At 45.3% G+C, this 18,954-nt stretch overlaps 1 protein-coding gene across 7 annotated transcripts in view; it reads right to left on the bottom strand.

Moving 5' to 3' along the window:
- LAMA2 (laminin subunit alpha 2) overlaps nucleotides 1-18,954 on the bottom strand; it is an 834,596-nt gene that overhangs the window by 82,909 nt on the left and 732,733 nt on the right. For 4 of the 7 annotated variants that reach the window (XM_066605535.1, XM_066605537.1, XM_066605538.1 and 1 more), the window contains 5 exons: nucleotides 18,669-18,831; nucleotides 17,810-17,954; nucleotides 16,709-16,847; nucleotides 15,356-15,373; nucleotides 346-466 (listed from right to left, as the gene is read on the bottom strand). In XM_066605535.1, the coding sequence (XP_066461632.1) occupies nucleotides 346-466; nucleotides 15,356-15,373; nucleotides 16,709-16,847; nucleotides 17,810-17,954; nucleotides 18,669-18,831 (586 nt within the window). The remainder of the gene's footprint in view (nucleotides 1-345; nucleotides 467-15,355; nucleotides 15,374-16,708; nucleotides 16,848-17,809; nucleotides 17,955-18,668; nucleotides 18,832-18,954) is intronic. The other 3 variants (XM_066605536.1, XM_066605542.1, XM_066605540.1) reach the window with 1 other exon arrangement.

Genomic DNA, 18,954 nt, shown 5'->3' with positions numbered 1-18,954 from the left:
ATTTATAGGTAATTTATCATGCAAAGAAGATGCGTACATACAGTATATGTATTTGTATATTTTTAGGAGGGGGCATCTATCTTTGTAGAATATAGTTAAGTCACTGGGTCTTGCACATCAAAGGAATATCGGGAGATGCGAAGTCCAGGTCCAAAGTCTACCATGGGACCCATTGGATTTTAGTTGCTCCCCAGAGTCATAGATACTATACCACCCTAAGAATGTTGATTAGAACCATGGGAGATCCAAGTATTGCAGCTATAATACTGATGCTTATATGTTCCCGTATTGCAGTTAGGTGAAAACAGCCTCAGCAAAAAAAAAACATGATATAGACAGTTTTACCTCAAGAGCACAACCTTTGGTTAATCCAATGTAATCAGAGCTGCTAAGTAAGTTGTATGGTGTTCTGGAGACCTCTATGTCCTTCAGACAGCCGGCGTACTTCTTTAAATTAACCTCTGGCCTAAAAATAAAAAAAAGAATAAGAATTTTCCAATAAAGTTGTAAATATAATCTCAGCAAAACACGTATTTGATGTGTAAAATCAAAATCTTTGCTCAATTGACTCGTTGCTTGCTTTTTATCATTCAATATTTGCAGCCTTTCTTCCTTCACTACATACAGTGAGTTCATTTGCAAAATGCCAAAAAAATGGTACATTTCTCTACAGATATAATATGCAGATAAAAAGGGGAAACTGTGCTTCATAGGGCAATTCTCTTATATGAAAAATTATGAAAAGAGTGACTCCAGGAGGTATTCCACCCAAAATGGGTCTGTTTACCTTTCAGGGTTATGCTCAGGGTACAACACACTTTTGGGCTTTGCGTATAATCCAGTTGCTGCTGCCGGCCATCACCATGAGTGTGCTTTTAGACGAGCGTGTGCGTATGCATACATAGGTGCGCACAAAAATACGTGCCTATTAGACAATTAGTTCCCTATAGTGTGCTCACATGTCCGTGTCTTACAGGCGTGCAAACGCATGTACCTGCAAAACATAGGACGTGCGTGCACCATAGGTCTGTGCTGTGCGTCAATATTCCCCAGCGGGGAGTCCCCTTGTCACTGAACACTGTGACAGTGCTGTCAAGAGCACAACCTTCGACAAGGGGAGTAAAGAATCCCCCGCAACAGCTGTCACAGCTTACACAGATTGGCCACTGCTGTTAGTGGATACAATGCAAAGTTTTATTACCCACTCAGTTACATTATATTGAAACTGAACACTGGGTAATAACTGATCACAGCTGATGGTTGGGGTCTTAAGCAATAGGACTACTAGTAGCCAGGGGACACTCTTAAAAAAAAACCGACGGTTCAAAGCAGACAGCCAACTTCTTCATGTAAATACTTTTACCTACGGGTGATATGAACATTGAATAATAAAATATTCTCTATACACACTGATTTAACAACACATGAATTATTCCGGTTGACTCAGATCGCACTGTGTGAAACCCTGCTGATGAATTCCTTCTAACTTCTAAGCCTTAATATTGGTACGATATAACAGCATACCAATAGTGGGGATGTGAACGAATAAACTAAATTTCAAAAATTGCCATATTAATATTATATAATGTTCTGCTGGCTCTCAGGTACAAAAAGATTTGTTGTTTGCATCCTTTGTACATTAAGTGTTGCCTCCAGACAATTCCGTCTTTCATTTTACTTCCCCTTTAACAGAATAGCTGTAGTGAATAAATAAATGAAAATGGGATTTTTCTCTATTTCATCTTAAAACAAAGATTGCTTTGCAGGATAAAAGCTCTAGTGCTCTGTTGTGTGAGTTATAAATGACCCAAGTACTTGTTCAATGTTTAAGTCAATGACAGTTGTTGAGCACTTTTGAACCTTATCGCTTGAGGCCCTTGACAAGTCAATGTTCTATTTTTCATACCAGAGCGGAGAATGATGTGTATTTGCATTAGAATATATTCATATCTAAAGCTATTATTATTATTATTTGTTCTTAGGAGTAAGAGCAATAGAACATACTCTGTTTTTAACAAGCAAACATTAGCTTTTCAAGGCGCTCTTTAGCAGCTCAATTGTCATAAGTATGCAGGAATCAGAAACTTTGGGATACTAACATTAAAAGTATATAACTACTAGAGATGAGCGAACGTACTCGTCCGAGCTTGATATTCGTGCGAATATTAGGGTGTTCGGGATGCTCGTTACTCGTAACGAGTACCACGTGGTGTTCCGGTTACTTTCAGTTTCCTCTCTGAGACGTTAGCGCACTTTTCTGGCCAATTGAAAGACAGGGAAGGCATTACAACTTCCCCCTGTGACGTTCAAGCCCTATACCACCCCCCTGCTGTGAGTGGCTGGGGAGATCTGATGTCACCCGAGTATAAAAATCGGCCCCTCCCGCGGCTCGCCACACATGCCTTGTGACTTAGCTGAGGGAAAGTACTATCGTGCTGGAGCTGCTGTAGGGAGAGCGTTAGGAGTTAGTGTAGGCTTCAAGAACACCAACGGCCCTTCTTAGGGCCACATCTACTAGTGTGCAGTACTGTGTTAGCACAGTATTTTTTATTTTTTTTTCCAAAATTGGATCTGCAGAGCATTGCGCCCTGCAATAGGGACAGAAGTGGGGGTTAGGCAGGGAGAGTGTTAGGAGTTAGTGTAGGCTTCAAGAACCCCAACGGTCCTTTCTAGGGCCACATCTATCCGTGTGCAGTACTGTCCAGGCTGCTGTTAGCAGTGTTGCATTTTTTTTTTTTTCTCTCAAAACCGGCTGTGCAGAGCATTGCACCCGGCATTAATACTACAGGGATAGAATTGTGTAGGCAGGGCCAGAAGACATACATTATTCATTGAATACACGCAGTGTGGGTGTTCCTTGTAAAAGCAGGGAAAAAATTCTATTTGGCCTGCCTCTTACAGTACTCAGGGCTCTGTGTACGTGTGTGCTGTGCGCTGAACGTTCAGAAAAAATCAGACGCAGTCAGCTACGTTTTACCGCAGGCGTGCGGCAATTTTTTTCCTGCATGGGAAATCCCTGATCTGCTGTAGGTAGCGAATTACTTTGCATCACTGCAGTTCTGGGACAAATTGGCAGGGCCACAACACAGTTATTAAACTTAGTATTCATTGAATACACGCAGTGTGGGTGTTCCTTGTAAAAAGCAGGGAAAAAATTCTATTTGGCCTGCCTCTTACAGTACTCAGGGCTCTGTGTACGTGTGTGCTGTGCGCTGAACGTTCAGAAAAAATCAGACGCAGTCAGCTACGTTTTACCGCAGGCGTGTGGCAATTTTTTTCCTGCATGGGAAATCCCTGATCTGCTGTAGGTAGCGAATTACTTTGCATCACTGCAGTTCTGGGACAAATTGGCAGGGCCACAACACAGTTATTAAACTTAGTATTCATTGAATACACGCAGTGTGGGTGTTCCTTGTAAAAAGCAGGGAAAAAATTCTATTTGGCCTGCCTCTTACAGTACTCAGGGCTCTGTGTACGTGTGTGCTGTGCGCTGAACGTTCAGAAAAAATCAGACGCAGTCAGCTACGTTTTACCGCAGGCGTGCGGCAATTTTTTTCCTGCATGGGAAATCCCTGATCTGCTGTAGGTAGCGAATTACTTTGCATCACTGCAGTTCTGGGACAAATTGGCAGGGCACAACACAGTTATTAAACTTAGTATTCATTGAATACACGCAGTGTGGGTGTTCCTTGTAAAAAGCAGGGAAAAAATTCTATTTGGCCTGCCTCTTACAGTACTCAGGGCTCTGTGTACGTGTGTGCTGTGCGCTGAACGTTCAGAAAAAATCAGACGCAGTCAGCTACGTTTTACCGCAGGCGTGCGGCAATTTTTTTCCTGCATGGGAAATCCCTGATCTGCTGTAGGTAGCGAATTACTTTGCATCACTGCAGTTCTGGGACAAATTGGCAGGGCCACAACACAGTTATTAAACTTAGTATTCATTGAATACACGCAGTGTGGGTGTTCCTTGTAAAAAGCAGGGAAAAAATTCTATTTGGCCTGCAGGCTTGCGCCAATTTATTTCCTGTCTGTGAAATCACTGGTAATACAGCATGCTGAGGGGTAGGGGTAGGGGTAGGGCTAGAGGACGTGGACGCGGCCGAGGACGCGTAGGCCCAAGTGAGGGTGTGGGCACAGGCCGAGCTCCTGATCCAGGTGTGTCGCAGCCGACTGCTGCGCGATTAGGAGAGAGGCACGTTTCTGGCGTCCCCACATTCATCGCACAATTAATGGGTCCACGCTGGAGACCATTATTAGAAAATGAGCAGTGTGAGCAGGTCCTGTCCTGGATGGCAGAAAGTGCTTCCAGCAAGCTATCATCCACCCAGAGTTCTGCGCCGTCCAGTGCTGCAAATCCGAATCCTCTGTCTGCTGCTCCTCCTTCCTCCCAGCCTCCTCACTCCACTACAATGACACATGCTCAGGAGCGGGAAGACTCTCAGGAACTGTTCTCGGGCCCCTGCTCAGATTGGGCAGCAGTGGTTCCTCTCCCACCAGAGGAGTTTATCGTCACTGATGCCCAACCATTGGAAAGTTCCCGGGGTCCGGGGGATGAGGCTGGGGACTTCTGCCAACTGTCTCAAGACCTTTCAGTGGGTGAGGAGGACGATGACGATGAGACACAGTTGTCTTGCAGTGAGGTAGTAGTAAGGGCAGTAAGTGCGAGGGAGGAGCGCACAGAGGATTCGGAGGAAGAGCAGCTGGACGATGAGGTGACTGACCCCACCTGGTGTGCAACGCCTACTCAGGACAGGTCTTCAGAGGGGGAGGCAGCAGCAGGGCAGGTTGCAAGAGGCAGTGCGGTGTCCAGGGGTAGAGGCAGGGCCAGACAGAATAATCCACCAACTGTTTCCCAAAGCGCCCCCTCGCGCCATGCCACCCTGCAGAGGCCGAGGTGCTCAAAGGTCTGGCAGTTTTTCACAGAGACGCCTGAGGACCGACGAACAGTGGTGTGCAACCTTTGTCGCGCCAAGATCAGCCGGGGAGCCACCACCAACAGCCTCACCACCACCAGCATGCGCAGACATATGATGGCCAAGCACCCCACAAGGTGGGACGAAGGCCGTTCACCGCCTCCGGTTTGCACCGCTGCCTCTCCCCCTGTGCCCCAACCTGCCACTGAGATACAACCCCCCTCTCAGGACACAGGCACAACCGTCTCATGGCCTGCACCCACACCCTCACCTCTGCTGTCCTCGGCCCCATCCACCAATGTCTCGCACCGCACAGTCCAGCCGTCGCTAGCGCAAGTGTTGGAGCGCAAGCGCAAGTACGCCGCCACGCACCCGCACGCTCAATCGTTTACCGTCCACATCGCCAAATTTATCAGCCTTGAGATGCTGCCGTATAGGGTTGTGGAAACGGAGGCTTTCAAAGCTATGATGGCGGCGGCGGCCCCGTGCTACTCAGTTCCCAGTCGCCACTACTTTTCCCGATGTGCCGTCCCAGCCCTGCACGACCATGTCTCCCGCAACATTGTACGCGCCCTCACCAATGCGGTTAGTGGCAAGGTCCACTTAACTACGGACACGTGGACAAGCACAGGCGGGCAGGGCCACTACATCTCCCTGACGGCACATTGGGTGAATTTAGTGGAGGCTGGGACAGAGTCAGAGCCTGGGACCGCTCACGTCCTACCCACCCCCAGAATTGCGGGCCCCAGCTCGGTGCTGGTATGTTCGGCGGTGTATGCTTCCTCCACTAAAGCACCCTCCTCCTCCTCCTCAACCTCTGTCTCGCAATCTAGATGTGTCAGCAGCAGCAGGACGTCGCCAGCAGTCGGTGTCGCGCGGCGTGGCAGCACAGCGGTGGGCAAGCGTCAGCAGGCCGTGCTGAAACTACTCAGCTTAGGAGATAGGAGGCACACGGCCCACGAACTGCTGCAGGGTCTGACAGAGCAGACCGACCGTTGGCTTGTGCCGCTGAGCCTCCAACCGGGCATGGTCGTGTGTGACAACGGCCGTAACCTGGTGGCGGCTCTGCAGCTCGGCAGCCTCACGCACGTGCCATGCCTGGCCCACGTCTTTAATTTGGTGGTTCAGCGCTTTCTGAAAAGCTACCCACGCTTGTCAGACCTGCTCGTAAAGGTGCGCCGGCTCTGCGCACATTTCCGCAAGTCCCACACGGACGCTGCCACCCTGCGCACCCTGCAACATCGCTTTAATCTGCCAGTGCACCGACTGCTGTGCGACGTGCCCACATGGTGGAACTCTACGCTCCACATGTTGGCCAGGCTCTATGAGCAGCGTAGAGCTATCGTGGAATACCAACTCCAACATGGGCGGCGCAGTGGGAGTCAGCCTCCTCAATTCTTTTCAGAAGAGTGGGCCTGGTTGGCAGACATCTGCCAGGTCCTTGGAAACTTTGAGCAGTCTACCCAGGTGGTGAGCGGCGATGCTGCAATCATTAGCGTCACCATTCCTCTGCTATGCATCTTGAGAAGTTCCCTGCAAACCATAAAGGCAGCCGCTTTGCGCTCGGAAACGGATGCGGGGGAAGACAGTATGTCGCTGGATAGTCAGAGCACCCTCCTGTCTATATCTCAGCGCATTCAGGAGGAGGAGGAGCATGAGGAGGATGAGGAGGAGGGGGAAGAGACAGCTTGGCCCACTGCTGACGGTGCCCCTGCTGCTTGCCTGTCATCCTTTCAGCGTGTATGGCCTGAGGAGGATGAGGAGGAGGAGGAGGAGGAGGATCCTGAAAGTGATCTTCCTAGTGAAGACAGCCATGTGTTGCGTACGGGTAACCTGGCACACATGGCTGACTTCATGTTAGGATGCCTTTCTCGTGACCCTCGCGTTGCACGCATTCTGGCCACTACGGATTACTGGGTGTACACACTGCTCGACCCACGCTATAAGGAGAACCTTCCCAGTCTCATTCCCGAAGAGGAAAGGGGTTCGAGAGTGTTGCTATACCACAGGACCCTGGCGGACAAGCTGATGGTAAAATTCCCATCCGACAGCGGTAGTGGCAGAAGGCGCAGTTCCGAGGGCCAGGTAGCAGGGGAGGTGCGGAGATCGAGCAGCATGTACAGCCCAGGCAGTGCAACAGTCTTTAAGGGCCTGGACAGCTTTATGGCTCCCCACCAAGACTGTGTCACCGCTCCCCAGTCAAGGCTGAGTCGGCGGGAGCACTGTAAAAGGATGGTGAGGGAGTACGTAGCGGATCGCACGACCGTCCTCCGTGACGCCTCTGCCACCTACAACTACTGGGTGTCGAAGCTGGACACGTGGCCTGAACTAGCGCTGTATGCCCTGGAGGTGTTTGCTTGTCCTGCGGCTAGCGTCTTGTCGGAGAGGGTGTTTAGTGCGGCTGGGGGAATCATCACAGATAAGCGTACCCGCCTGTCAACCGACAGTGCCGACAGGCTAACACTCATCAAGATGAACAAAGCCTGGATTTCCCCAGACTTCTCTTCTCCACCAGCGGACAGCAGCGATACCTAAGCAATACGTAGGCTGCACCCGCGGATGGAAGCTATGTTCTCTCTCACCATCCAAAACGGGGACATTTCTGCTTCATCAATCTGTGTCTAATATTCCTCCTCCTCCTCCTGCTCCTCCTCCTGAAACCTCACGTAATCACGCTGAACGGGCAATTTTTCTTAGGGCCACAAGGCTCACTCATCTAATTTTTCGAAACAATTTTTATATGTTTCAATGCTCTTAAAAGCGTTGAAACTTTAACTTGAACCAATTTTTCGTTAAACTGGGCTGCCTCCAGGCCTAGTTACCACTTAAGCCACATTAACCAAAGCGATTAATGGGTTTCACCTGCCATCTTGGTTGGGCATGGCCAATTTTTACTGAGGTACATTAGTACTGTTGGTACACCAATTTTTTGGGGCCCTCACCTACAGTGTAATCATAGCAATTTGTATGTTCTTCGCCTGCACTCATGGTACAGAAGTGTGTGTGGGGTTGGCCTACACTTTAGCTACATAAATGTAACTTGGGCCTTGGCTATACTGCAGCTACTGAAATGGAACTAAGACTGTGCTCCCACTGAACTGCTGCTTCGGAATTGTTCCTGGGGCCTGTCTTGAGTGCTACTATTACTGACATGGAACGAAGACTGCGCTCCCGCTATACTGCTGCTTCGGAATTGTTACTGGGGCCTGTCTTGAGTGCTACTATTACTGACATGGAACGAAGACTGCGCTCCCGCTATACTGCTGCTTCGGAATTGTTACTGGGGCCTGTCTTGAGTGCTACTATTACTGACATGGAACGAAGACTGCGCTCCCGCTATACTGCTGCTTCGGAATTGTTACTGGGGCCTGTCTTGAGTGCTACTATTACTGACATGGAACGAAGACTGCGCTCCCGCTATACTGCTGCTTCGGAATTGTTACTGGGGCCTGTCTTGAGTGCTACTATTGCTGACATGGAACGAAGACTGCGCTCCCGCTATAATGCTGCTAGTGATATGTTAGTGGGGCCTGTCCTAATGCTACGGCTGAAATGTTACGAATTCTGGGCTCTGCCTATACCGCTGCTAATGGTATGTCTCTGGGGTGTGGAAACAGAGGCTTCCCAAAGACATGATGGCGGCGAGGCCATTTCCCACCAACGCGGTTACTGTTAAGCTGCATATAACCACGGACACGTGGAGAGGACACGTAGTGCCTCAAAAACATCCCCCTCCTCCTCCAACAGGGAAAACATTCTTGGCAAATGCCTTTGCATTGGTTCGTCTGGTGGCAGTCCAAGAATTTCACCTTTACCGACACTACAAGAGAGCCCCCCCACCATCCCCCCGCCACGGCCCACTTAATCCTGGCCACATTCCGAAAACCAACAAAATAAAACCGCGCTACTAGATCCGCAGTCACCACCACATTACCACCAACCCGGTTACTGTTAAGGTGCATATAACCACGGACACGTGGAGAGGACACGTAGTGCCTCAAAAACATCCCCCCGCCACGGCCCACTTAATCCTGGCCACATTCCGAAAACCGACAAAATAAAACCGCGCTACTAGGTCCGCAGTCACCACCACATTACCACCAACGCGGTTACTGTTAAGGTACATATTACCAGTCTGACTGGGGCATGCAGACACCTTGACAGAATGAATAGTGTGTGGCACATAGGTTCCCCATTGCTTTGCCCACGTGTGCAGCTCCTGATGGCGGTGGCACAGGATTCTATTTCTCATTGCTTCTGTACAGCATTGTGGGCTATCGCCCCACCCCTTTTAAAGAGGGTCGCTGCCTAGCCGTGCCAACCCCTCTGCAGTGTGTGCCTGCGGTTCCTCCTCATGGCAGACGCACTTCTAAAAAGACATGAGGGTGGTGTGGCATTAGGGCAGCTGAAGGTTGCGCAGGGACACTTTGGTGTGCGCTGTGGGGGGGGGAGGGGGGGCGGTTGGTCAGCATGTAACCCAGGAGAAGTGGCAGCGGAGTGTCATCCAGGCAGTGATTGTGCTTTGTTGTAGCTAGTGTGGTGCTTAGCAAAGGTATGCCATGCTAATGAGGGCTTTTCAGAAGTAAAAGTTTTTGGGAGGGGGGGGCCCACTCTTGCCGCTATTGTGGCTTAATAGTGGGACCCGTGAACTTGAGATGCAGCCCAACACGTAGCCCCTCGCCTGCCCTATCCGTTGCTGTGTCGTTCCCATCACTTTCTTGAATTGCCCAGATTTTCACACATGAAAACCTTAGCGAGCATCGGCGAAATACAAAAATGCTCGGGTCGCCCATTGATTTCAATGGGGTTCGTTATTCGAAACGAACCCTCGAGCATCACGAAAAGTTCGTTCCGAGTAACGAGCACCCGAGCATTTTGGTGCTCGCTCATCTCTAATAACTACACAATTTGTTCAGCATTAGAGATGAGCGAACATGTCCGTTACGGACACATCCGCACCCGGACACCGGCTTTGCCGAACACTGCAGTGTTCGCGCGTAAAGGTCCGGGTGCCGCCGGGGGGCGGGGAGATGCGCGGCGGCGCGGGCGGCAGTAGCGGGGAACAGGGGGGAGCCCTCTCTCTCTCCCTCTCCCCCCCACTCCCCGCCGCACCCCCCCGTGCTGCCACGGCGGCCCCCGAACTTTTTCGCCCGAACACTGAAGTGTTCGCAAAGTTCGGTGTTCGGGCGAAAAAGGGGCGGGGCCGAACGTGTTCGCTCATCTCTATTCAGCATCTGTTATAAGCACAAGTGTTGGCTTGATCCACCTTTATTTTACAAACATATTTGAAACTATATCTAATTCTAATTACAAGTCTGCTTGTAATGGTAATTTGAAACAATTAGAAACTACAGATTTGATCAATTTATCCATGTATGGGTACACAATCAAACTCCATTTTGAACAAGAACATGCAAAAAGTTAAACAGTACTAAATGTTAGAAATCACTGAATAAAGGTTTTCTAGATTCACTCAAAAAGCGGGTAAATATCTGAAATAAAATACAACTTTTATTTAAATACTGTATATACTTGAGTATTAGCCGAGTCAATACATTTTACCACAAAAAACTGGTAAAACTTATTGACTCGAATATAAGAAGAGCTATGTTCGAGTATACACTGGGTAAAAAAAACAAAAACGCAAAACTCACCTCCCAGCCGATGTCTGTGCCCCTGGCGCGATGGTCTGCCCAGCGATGCAGCAAGCTGCTTGAGAATTCTCCCTATTGTCATTTCTCTGCTTGGCTTTGAATTCCCCCGCCATCAGCAAGTAAGCACTGTGATTGGATCAAGTGCCAGCCAATCACAGCTGGCGCTCGATAAACCAATATCAGCCATTCAGTGATATCATTCACTGAATTGCTGTGAATAATCGAGCGCTGGCTGTAATTGGCTGGCGCTCGATCCAATCCCAGTGCTTACTTACACAGCGCTGACGGTGGGGGGATTCAAAGTTGAGCAGGGAGATGACAGCGGGGAGAATTCTCAAGCAGCTTGCCGCACCGCCAGGCAGACCATAGCGCCGGGGGCACAGACGCTGGCTGGGAGGTGAGTATTGCATTTTTATTTTTTTTTACCTCACTCGAGTATGAGCCGAGGGGGGCTTTTTCAGCATAACAAAAAGTGCTGAAAAACTCGGCTTATACTTGAGTAAATACAGGACTTTAGAAGAACCCGTGCTCTAGGCACTATACACATATATACATACAACGAATAATAGCGCTATTCCCTGGATATTTCCAACCCGCATCGCATCAGCAAAAATCTAAGGCGAGAGAGGGTACTCTATCCAGATGGAGAAAACAGGCACTGTTACATGATTTAGTTATTAGCTACTGATCATGAGTAAAAGCTTGTATTAGAGTCCAGTCCACAATTCTGTAAGCTCCAGAGCTGAAATCTCTCTTTGCAATCTTAATATTTACATAAAGCTTTCTCTTACAAGCTTGCTCTCTGCTTCCAATAGCCACCAGCAGAGTTGTGAATGCAACTGGCTCCCCCACTTCCTATCCTGCGAAATTCCAACCCTCATCTTAGGTGATTTTAACATCCCCACCGATGACCCCATCTCCCCATCTGCCTCTCAGCTTCTTTCGCTCACCTCCTCCCTTGGTCTCTCTCAACTCACTGCTTCTCCCACTCATAGGGATGGCAACACTTCCTCCATCTCTGCTCTTCTTCCAACTTCACTAACTTCCCTCTCCCGCTCTCATACCATAACCTCCTCTCTTTCTCTGTCACGCTCCCTATCATCTCTCCAGACCCACCTACCTACCTTACCTACAGGAACCTTAAGGCCATTCACACCCAGGACTTTGCTGAATCCCTACAGTCCTATCTGTTCCCTATCTCTCATCGCCTGCCCCAACCTGGCTGCCGCTCACTACAACACCACTCTCAAACATGCCCTGGATGAAGCGGCGCCCCCCATAACCCAAGCCATCCAATGTAGAACGCGACAACCCTGGCTCACGCCTCAAACACGCTTCATCCGGCGGTGCTCTAGAAGTGCTGAACAGCTGTGGAGAAAGTCGCAAACATCCGCAGACTTCCTCCACTACAAATTCATGCTCAGAACCTACAACCTCGCCCTCCACCACGCCAAACAAGTCTATTTCACCTTTCTAGTCTCCTCACTATCACACAACCCTAAATGTCTCTTTGATACTTTTCACTCCCTTCTCAGCCCTAAATCGTAGCCCCCAGTGACGGATCTCAGTGCTGTAGAGTTGGCTGCTTACTTTAAAAAGAAAATTGATGACATCCATCAGGAAATAACTTGCTCTGCTAACAAAACCAGACTGAGCGCCCCTTTAATTCGAACTTCTCATTCCCGCCTCCAAGACTTCTCCAGAGCAGCACCGGTCCTCTGGAACACACTACCAAAGGCCACCCGAGCAATCCAGGACTCGCAGAACTTCAGGCGTGCTCTAAAAACGCACCTCTTCAGGGAGGCATACCGCATTCCCTAAACAAACCCCTCTGTACTCCGCCTGATAACAAGCTCCCTGACCTACTGACTGCAATCCCTGCTAGCCATCATAAACCGCTCCTGCAGTCATACCATTTCTGCCGTCACACGGCTAAATGTCTGACCATTGTCTGTGTGTATAGCATCCCACACTCTCCACCTCGGCATACCGTGCACATCTCCAGCCCTTTACCTTCTGTATCACCCCGCTATCTGTAGCATGTAAGCTCGTTGGAGCCGGACCCTCACCCCTATTGTTTCCATCAACTGATTACCATGTAACCGTGGTTCTGTAATTTTTGTATTTTTGGTCTTTCTGTATTCCCCCTGTCTATGTAACCGCTGCAAAATATGTTGGCGCTATACAAATAAAGTTTATTATTAATATTATTATAAGAAAGCTGTAAAACAAGACCAGTATGAGATAACGTTTATAATTATAATGTATGCTATTTACAAAGTGTTGAATTACATATGGAGAGGTCATCTGATCATATCAAAGTCACCATTCTAGAAATATGCTTGAAATACACGTTTAGGTTTATTAATTTGAGTTCTGTATAATACTTTATGTAAATATTATGAATTCATTCTTAGTTGATTGTATTTGCATTCCCTGCCATATGTTTGTACGACTATACTGTAAAATATTTTTCCTTTTTTATTTACCACTTCAAATATTCTACCACAACTGTTCTTGATTCCCCAATGTCTTGTGCAATATTGGGCACTGCAGATGTTTCTAGCGTAAAAAGCATTTTGGAGTCAGTCAATTATTAAATTATTCCCTGCAGGTATGGGTGTTTGTCGGATGCAATGCAAACCATTCCTGGAAACAGATGGAATAGTTAAAGTATCCAGGACTGTCGCCATTGTCCGTGTAATGAGATAATAACTATGACATCTGCAATCACCGCCTGCATATTCTTCTAAATCAAAATTGTAGTTGACATACAGGGCATACAGAGATATATGTTATATGCATTTTTAAGAAATCCTACATAAAACAGATAAAACAAGGGGCATGACTTACAGGGGTTTCTGGAGAATGGGTGAAATTTTCAAAATTTCCCTACTATTTACACTTTGCCATTGTTCCAAACATCCATCTAAATTGTTAAACTGAACCCCTGTACCTTTATTTGCTGACGCAGCATTCCAGCCAGCTTCAGATTTCCACACTGCTATTTAACCCCTTCCTGCTCCAGGACGTACATTTAGGTCCTGGAGCGTTGGGGTATGTATGCAGAGAGGTCGCGGGGCGACCTCTCTTCATACAGCGCGGGTGTCAGCTGTTTATTACAGCTGACACCCACGGGCAATAGCCGCGATCGGCTATTAACCCTTTAAATTCCACAGTCAGTTCTGACAGCGGCATTTAAATCCCCGGAACCATGCAGGTGTCATGGCAGCCGGGGGCCTTCTGAAAGGCCCCAGAGCTGCCTTGAGAGACTGCCTATCAAGCCATCCCTGTGGGGTGGATTGATAAGCTGCCTGTCAAATTGCAGTATGACGTAACCCTTGTGAAACCTGCCTTAGGCGCTATTTCTTTTCTTGCAAGCAGGGCCCTTTTGTAACTTCACAAGTTGCACATATGGAATATCTGCTACTGTAATTAACAAACTATTATAAACTCAATGCCACAAATAAAAATATATGTAAAGCTCTCCTTCCATACAGTATGAAAACTTCTCCAAGACATGCTTTGTTTGATCATGCAGCCATTTATTACTGTATATTATGGTGAATGCAGACGGCCAGGTCAGATTCAGACTGCGAGATTTCCACAGCGGGATACAACCCTGTGCCCCTGCAGTGACCCGCAGTTTACCTGTCCAGCGTCTTTGTTCTGCTCTGCAGATGTGCCGGCTGGCGCACAGCTGCATATGCAATAACGTTGCTGTGCCAGCTTGTGCGGGGCTTGCGCTGACATAGGACATGCTGCAATTTTGTTTCTGCGATCAAAATCTCGTCTGTCCTCATAGGATTGCATAAACCAATGCAATCCTATGGCAGTGTGCAACAGCGGAATCTGCGTGAAATCTCACCGCAGAATTTCCGCCCGTGTGCATTCAGCCTTATCATAAGAACACACAACCCAGTTATGCTCTTATATTACCTTTTTACCCGTTCAAGGAAATGTATTCTGCAAAATTTCCCTATCCCACAGTAAGGCTTTTGCATTCCACTGCCATGATGATCCTCATTATACTGACTTTATGACATAATATTGCTTCTCTACTATCAATCTTATATTTTCAAAACTTACTGGCAAGAGCAAAGAATGGCAGAGAGATTTTTATAAAACATTGTGAAAGGTTTTTCTAACTACTGTGCTACTAAGGTATTCAGGTGTTATATGAATGAGTCTATTGGTAGGCTACTTTTATAAGTAAACATGCTTACACTGATGTTTTAGACCTCCTAGGCAGCTTTATGCAGGGATGATGGATCATTCATGAAAGGAAACTATCCATTTTTTATAACTAGCCAAACATTGCCCAGAGCATCATTTCTTACAGTTGACATGTAAGTTTATTCTTGCTGTTCATTTCTCGTTTCTTCAATCTCTAATTTATATGGGTCTGAGCGGCTTTGCAAATTTGTTGCCCAAGTTTTAAAGTAATTGGTCTTTGTCCTACTGTGTATAAATTGCAGCCGGTGCTCTAAGTATAGAAGGATATGGATGCTGGCTTTGTTATTCAGTAACATCACTCGCAAAACAAACTCAGCAAGCAGTTCACAGCTGTATGAAATAGCTGGAAGAAAAACGCACACTCCAGACATGCACATGGGTCAGCGTGAAGCACAACTAAGAGGTAAGCTTTGTATACTTTTTCATAGTAGTAAAGGGAAATTCAGTTCTACTTTGTTACAATGTCTAACCAAAACTTCTCTAAAAACCTTCATTATCAAGCACATGCACCTTATCGGCAAGCATGATATACATAGAAATTTTAGTTATTACCTTGCTTTTATGCTGGGACTGAAGTTTAATAAAAGAAAAAAATATACTCAATTATTTTCAATAAAATAGCATTTCAACTCTTACAGTGATTCTATTATCGATGTTACAAGGCCAAAAACAAGACACTCAAGCACTAAGAACTGAAATCTCATTAGTCTGCAGTCCACAGACTGGGCGAGTCAGCAGTACTGGCTACAAGTCTCCGCGGATAAAAAAAAAGTTGTAAACTTTATATACTATAAATACTGCTTGTATAAGTCAGGAGAAGAAGTGTTTCAACTTAGTAACATTTTATATTGGAAATCCATCCCCAAGGTCAGCAGATGGGGCAGAGATTTTATATTTACTAACACATTCATGTAGGTCCTCCATGCGTGCAGTGAATACTTAGCATGTATTTCACCAAAGGATAATATGATTCAGATATCGGAAGGTCATCCCATCTTTCAGGGATAAATATATCTATAATCCTAAAATTCCCAGCAGCTGGTTGAGGGACTGAATTACAGTACAAAGTATATTTAAAAAAAAAGTTGGGTTTATGATTTCCTAAATATACTTTTGGTGATTGTGCTATAGATATAAATAGGCAAATGTGAGGTGAGCATTCTACACTGAAAGATTAACCCTTTCCAATCCAATTTGTATTATAGTTTTCCTAGGGGGCTTACTCTTTTTCTGCTGTTATACAACGGCGCTATCTGCTGGCTAAAGCCAGTACTGCATGAAGTGACACGTTGTATAGGCTCTTACAGCATAGAGGCTGGCAATATACAGTAAGAGAACTCCGGCGGACGTCTTCCAACATTGGAGCTGTACAGTCTTAAATCATAAGGTCTTCAGACGTCAGACAGTGGATTGGTAAGGGTTAAGATTTCAGAAAGAAGAAAGAATGTACAAATGAAGCAGAGATAACTTTGTTCTAGGGCGGTTACTTTTTATATTGTAAGAAGTTGACTTGCAATCCCATTGTGATATCAAGGCACACTCTCCGCATGAATAAATCAGCTAAGTTACATAGAAAAGTGCAATTAACCAATTTATTAAAACTAGTATCAATATCTATGTATTTTTGCAGTTTCTCATTTATATAGCGCATAGATTTCCTGCAGCACTGTAGGCAGACTGCTATTTAAATATGAGTCTGAAGGAAAACATGCAGAACTTGACTATATCTTACATAGTCTTTTTCATAGTCTTCTTGCAAGCATCAATAAAAAGAAAACAAAATAAATACAAGTTTTCTATGGAGGTCCTTGTGTCACGAGTATTCTAGATGCTTTAATAGAGAATTTAGAAAGGGGTGTTTACAATGGACTCCCAGATTAAATGACTGCAAACTGTAGACGTTACCTTAGGCTGCTCAGTCCAGGAAGACCACCAAAATAGATCTTCTCATCAGCCTTTAGGTTAAGGCCAAAGTTACTTCCTGTTGATGTAGTAGTTATCTTTTCCTCTTCACTTGTATCTATGTCCACAATTGAGAAATTGGCTGGCAAATAAAAATGATACGAATTAGTAGAACAAAAATAATAACTGATTGACCAGAAAAAAGGCAACAAGAATTAAATCATTGCTAATCGAGTCAGGAAGGAATTTTGCCTTTAAATGGGAAAATTGACTACTACCTCATTGGGTTTTTATTTGCCTTCCTCTGGATCAACATCAGGAAGTAATAGGCTGAACAGGATCAACATATGTCTTTTTTGGACCTTGCATACTATGTTACTGGAAATTTTATAAATATGCAACTATAATCCACCTACAATTACACTATCATTGGAAGAAATAATGTCTCTAGATTGTAAAATTGAAAAGACTTTATACTATACCACTGAAATTCTTCTTCAGTCCTTTTGCTGGTAGTTGTCACCAGTGCTATATTTTACTATAAATCCCTGGGTTATCATTCTATTGAAGCAATTGCATAATGCACTCATGTGATGTTTCACCTCTATGGACACAACATCACTAAGGCCTAGTAGAACTACATGGGGCCAATAGAGAAAGGTACTGACAAGCGACAGAGGTCAGTAGAAGAATTGTAGCCCCAATGGTAGCATTTTTTCCATTTCTTTCAGGTTGCAGGAGTATAATTGGTCTTCTCCACCTTTCTATGGGTAAACCATGGTCAACTCTGAGTTTTGGAAATGGCGCTTTCTTGTCCCTTACCTAACATAACTATGAAGATATCAGAGTTCTGATTGTCATAGTTAAAGAACTTTGAAAGTACTGAACCAAAATAAATAAGAATGGCTTGTTTTATTAAAATGGCTCTTGATATTATATTTCTACATAGATGTTGATTGCATACATCTCAAAAAATAATTTGGTTGTAAATGATATTTGACACTTTTTTAGTAGAACTTTTTTTCTTCTTGTCTTCTCTATTAGGGATGCAGCATCTACAAATAGACTCCACATGAAGAAATGCTATAATGCACTCCTACATACCTTGTTTCTGTATTCTAGACAGGGTGAACGATTTCCATTTCCCATCATTATGATTCTTGTTGCTAACTGCAGAGGCCGTCCCCGATCCCAGATCATAGCTAACTTTTATACGCCCATCACTCAGCTCGACACTCATGAAATCTTTCTGTTAAAAAATGAATAGCAAAGTAGTATAACTGCAACACATATATCTTTCACAGTTGTTTCGCATAACAAATTCTCCTCCGGAGTGAATGAAAACATACAGCATATTAATAGGGAATGTCTGACACTGGCTGTAAAAATGATTTATGAAAAATGAATTTTAATATCTCAGTGAAATATGTAATAAATTGATTTTTTTTTTACAAAGAATACACAAATCAATGTTACAAAAGCAAATACAAATAGAACCGATATAGTATAAATGCAAATAAAACAAGTCAAGTTCACTACAGTCACAAATATACATTTATAACTTGTTGTTCTAACACTGGCTACATCAAGCTGTTTTAGCTAGGAATGCTCAGTGACTGTATTGTTGGTCTCTGTTTTCTATATACAGAAGTGCCCCTTTGGTATATTTAGGGTCCTTCTAGAAATTGTTTCTCCAATAGACTCAAATAAGTCAATGCTATGTAAATAGTAAATGTAAAGTTCCAATCCGGTGACATTTAATATACTAGGTTGATGTAACCAATTGTGCTAAAAGTATGAAAGGACAGTTTTTTAATAGCAAAGATATTTTATATTCACACTTTCAGATATTTGTAAAATCTAGCAGATGGCCCACAATCGCCAAACTGAGCACTAGTAAAGATATGTCAGAGTATACAAAACTTCAGAGATCTTTTATATGTTTTCACTCATTTTTTCTTACCAAGTCATTTGTTGCTAGGTACATAAGCAAGGCATTCGAGGCAAATGTTTTAAATTTGAACATTATTGTGGAAATATTAGGGTTCCAACGAACAGGGCGACCGACCAGTGCATATCCATCTCCATCAAACTGGACAGTACCTTCACTATCAGCCATCTGTGGGCTATAAGTAAAGGAAATACATGTTACTAAGAGCATAACATTTATAAACAGTCAGTATCTGGCTTCATACATATGACTATAAGAGGACAGAAAGCATTTAAGGTGGCTAAATTGGGTCAGTTGT

Source organism: Eleutherodactylus coqui, chromosome 1 (assembly GCF_035609145.1).
Source record: "Eleutherodactylus coqui strain aEleCoq1 chromosome 1, aEleCoq1.hap1, whole genome shotgun sequence".
Lineage (NCBI taxonomy): Eukaryota > Metazoa > Chordata > Amphibia > Anura > Eleutherodactylidae > Eleutherodactylus > Eleutherodactylus coqui.
The sequence above is the reverse complement of the archived record's forward strand: the minus strand, read 5'-3'. Positions and strand labels throughout refer to the sequence as shown.